We start from the raw sequence: 3,432 nt of genomic DNA on the forward strand, positions 1-3,432 counted from the left end.
CTAATCTGCACGTCTTTTGGACTGTGGGAGGAAACAGGAGCACCTGGAGGAAACCCACGCAGACATGGGGAGAATGTGCAGACTCTACACAGACAGTGACCCAAGCCGGGAATCGAACCCGGGTCCCTGGCGCTGTGAGGCGCTACCGTGCCACCCCAATTGTCAACAAATTCATCAATACAGTGTTTAAATATAAATAATAGATGTCAAATATAAATCAATAGAAATGAATGTTGAACAGGGTGATGTCATCGGTGATTCTAATTCTCTGTCACTGTTTGATTTTGGGAGCATTCTGTGTGTGAATCCCTCTCATTAAAGTTCCGACAAGATTAAAGATTGAGAGTGTTTTGTGTCAACTTTTCTGTTAGATTTCAATCAATGTTTGTTCACAGCAATCAAGAGACAAGAATCAAATAGCAAATGATGCCCTCAGGCCTGGTGTTCCAGGAGAGGATTAAAGCTGGACATCGCCTGGTGAAGAGAAGATAATGTCGCGTAGAACGATTGATGTGACCTGATGGGACTGGCTGAAGCTGCTTTTCGTAAATCAAGCCCCAAATCCAGAGGCAAGGATGTCAACAGTCAATGATTGCAGAGTGTGTAAAGGATTGTGGTGATGAAACCAAGCTGACAGGTTGGCCTTTTCCAACACTGGCTCCATCTGACAGGCAGCGCGATGGCTTTACTTGCGATCGATGCTTCCAATTTCACTGTGATCTTGTCGAGTATCAGGCTTCCCAATGCCACCAACAGCAGTGAAGACTGCAGTCTCTCAGTTAAAGGTGTACTTCCTCAGCACTTAGACATGTTTCTCATCTCTCTGGCTCTCTGTCTCGCAGGTACACTGTTGGCTAACCCACTGCTTCTCATGGTTATTTTGTTAAACAAAAGCTTCCGCCAGGAAACAAGGTTTCTGTTTCTGGCCAACATATTGGTGGCTGACCTCATTTTCCTGTTCCTTAACAGTTTTATAGCAATTAGTGTTGCAACACGTCTATGCATGCCCAATCTCCTTTGTGACTTTGCAGTTATTGGGCGGACTATAGCTGACTTCAGCAGCGTCCTAACCATTACCTTCATGGCGATTGATACCTACATAGCAGTTGGTTTGCCACTACGTTACTTGTCGCTAATACATCTGTCACGAACTGTCAAACTTGTAATTGCGATTTGGATTCTAGCATCAGTGTATCCATTCTCCTTATTAACTGGAATTCTAGCAAAACAACCAGCTCTCATTCGTGGCCGCAAGATGTGTCTGATGTTGCTGAGCCCAGATCTGTACCCCTTCAACCGCCAGCTGATATTGGGTATCAACATTTTCCTTGTGTGCAGTATTTTGACGTGTTTCTCACTGGTGCTGTACTGCTACATCATGCTGTACTGCAAAACCAAGGGCTCGGGCATCTGGGACAGCCTCAACTCCAGGGCAATAATGACCCTGCTGATACATGGGATTGTGCTCCTCCTATACTTTGGCCCCTGTTTGATTTTTAGCTTGGAGATCGTATTCAGTGACTCACATCTCATCAACACCAGCACTAGAATGTGGCTCTACAACATCAACATTTACATTTTCATGATGATCCCACGACTGCTGTCCCCTTACCTATATGGCCTGAGGTTCAGAGAACTTGCAGAGGTGGTCAAGGGGCTTTTCATCATTGGAAGGCATCGTGTACATGCAATAAACCGATAAGCTCACAAACGTTCTGCAGAGGGGTGATCCATATCTAAAAAAAAGTCACTTTTGGAATGTGGGCATCACTGGCAAGTTGCCACCCTGAATCGCCCTTGAGAAGGTGATGGTGAGCTGCCTTAGGGATGGCGTGTGATCTGGAGGGGAACATGGAGGTGATGGTGTTCCCACGCATTTGCTTCCCTTGTCCTTCCAGGTGGTAGAAGTCACAACTTCATCTCTCTACAGACTCAAGGGTGGCTAAGTATCCCATCCTAACTCCAGTCTGCCAATTCCACTGAAGGGACAGGAACGGAGCAGGATGAGTGCTTTCGCGTGTATGGGCATTTCAGCAGTGCCCAGCCTGATCCACCTGCATAATGTTGGAGCACATCATGCCAATCTGATTGCAGACTGAACATCTGATTGAGACCCCAAGAAATAGGATCTTCTTCAGATCAGCTCTCAATGGAGCAGATGAGGCAGCTGGGGAACGGGACATCGCCTAGTGAAGAGAAGATTCTGTCAAGTAGAACGATGGATGTGACCTGATGCGACTGGCTGAAGGAAATTGATCATCTGGGGAGGTGATCAAATCCCCCCCTGGAACCGATTACCTTTCACCAGTAAAGATTGTTTCTGGTTTATAGGGCTCGGTGACACATGATTTGCTGGGATTCTGTCTTGGTCCCAAGTGGAATTTTAGGGTCCCATCTTATTTTTGGCCGTTGATACTTTTGTTCCCGCCCGCCTCTCAACTGAGACATGCCTTAAAGCTCGGAACAAATGCCAAAGACCGATGTGGACACCTATGTATCATTCAGAGTGGGTTGACATGTTTGAAGACTGTTCTGCCTTAAGATTACTGCACAGATCTGGAACAGATTGGTCTGTATCTTTAAATGGTGTCCTACTGGAGTGTCCTACAGAATGTTTTACTGGAAAAGTTATGGAGAACTGTCATGAAAATTTAAGAATGCTTAATAAATTAATGGAAATATGGTGCCTTTTACTTGTGTCTATAAAGATAGACACACACTGGGAAACCACCTGTTTGATCATGATCAATTAGAGAATGAACTGTTTAATAACATCAAGATGATGGCGTCATTTATAGAAAGTAAATGTTTGGCACCTGAGTTTAACAAAATAAATGATGGAGTCTCTTTTTTTGTGAGGTCACAGATCAAAACTCTGGGTTTGCTGGTTTGATAGGTCAATTAAGAAGTTGTAGACATCTTTGCCACTGCTCAGAAGATCGAGGCCATGACCATCAGATTGCCGCTGTGCTCGTAAATCCCCTCAACTCAACGCTGCTTCTCATTTCCATTGAGGTTCTGAACTGGTTTTAACAGAAATGCTCAGTGCCATATCCATCGGAGAGCTCCGTCAGAGGAATGTAGAACTGAGAAGCCAGAACATGTTCCCTATTTATGGAATTAGCTGCCGGAGGATAAAGTTAAAGGCCCAGTCCGAATCGATAAATGGGTAGAGTGTTAGGGTGGATGAAGTGGGTAAGTGTGTAGGATGGGTAAGTGGGTAGATGGCTAAGGGTGTAGGTAGGTAGTCTTGTTGAGGCTTGGTCAGGTCAGGTTGGGATGTTAGTCAGGTATTTGGGAGGGTAGTAAGGTGGTTGGGAGGGGTAATGGGGTGGTCAGAATGCAGTTAGGTTGATCAGGAGGGTAATTGAGTGATAGGGAGGGGTAGTTAAATCAGGGGGTAGTTGGGTCAGGCTGAGGGCAATGGTTGGA

General features: G+C 45.4%; 1 protein-coding gene across 1 annotated transcript; it reads left to right on the forward strand.

Moving 5' to 3' along the window:
• The first annotated feature begins 679 nt into the window (after nucleotides 1-679).
• LOC144487693 (putative G-protein coupled receptor 148) lies at nucleotides 680-1,702 on the forward strand. The gene has a single exon (XM_078205775.1). The coding sequence runs from the start codon at nucleotides 680-682 to the stop codon at nucleotides 1,700-1,702; it is 1,023 nt and encodes a 340-aa protein (XP_078061901.1).
• Nucleotides 1,703-3,432: the final 1,730 nt, after the last annotated feature.

This window comes from Mustelus asterias, unplaced genomic scaffold (genome assembly GCF_964213995.1).
Source record: "Mustelus asterias unplaced genomic scaffold, sMusAst1.hap1.1 HAP1_SCAFFOLD_980, whole genome shotgun sequence".
In the NCBI taxonomy this organism is placed as follows: Eukaryota; Metazoa; Chordata; class Chondrichthyes; order Carcharhiniformes; family Triakidae; genus Mustelus; species Mustelus asterias.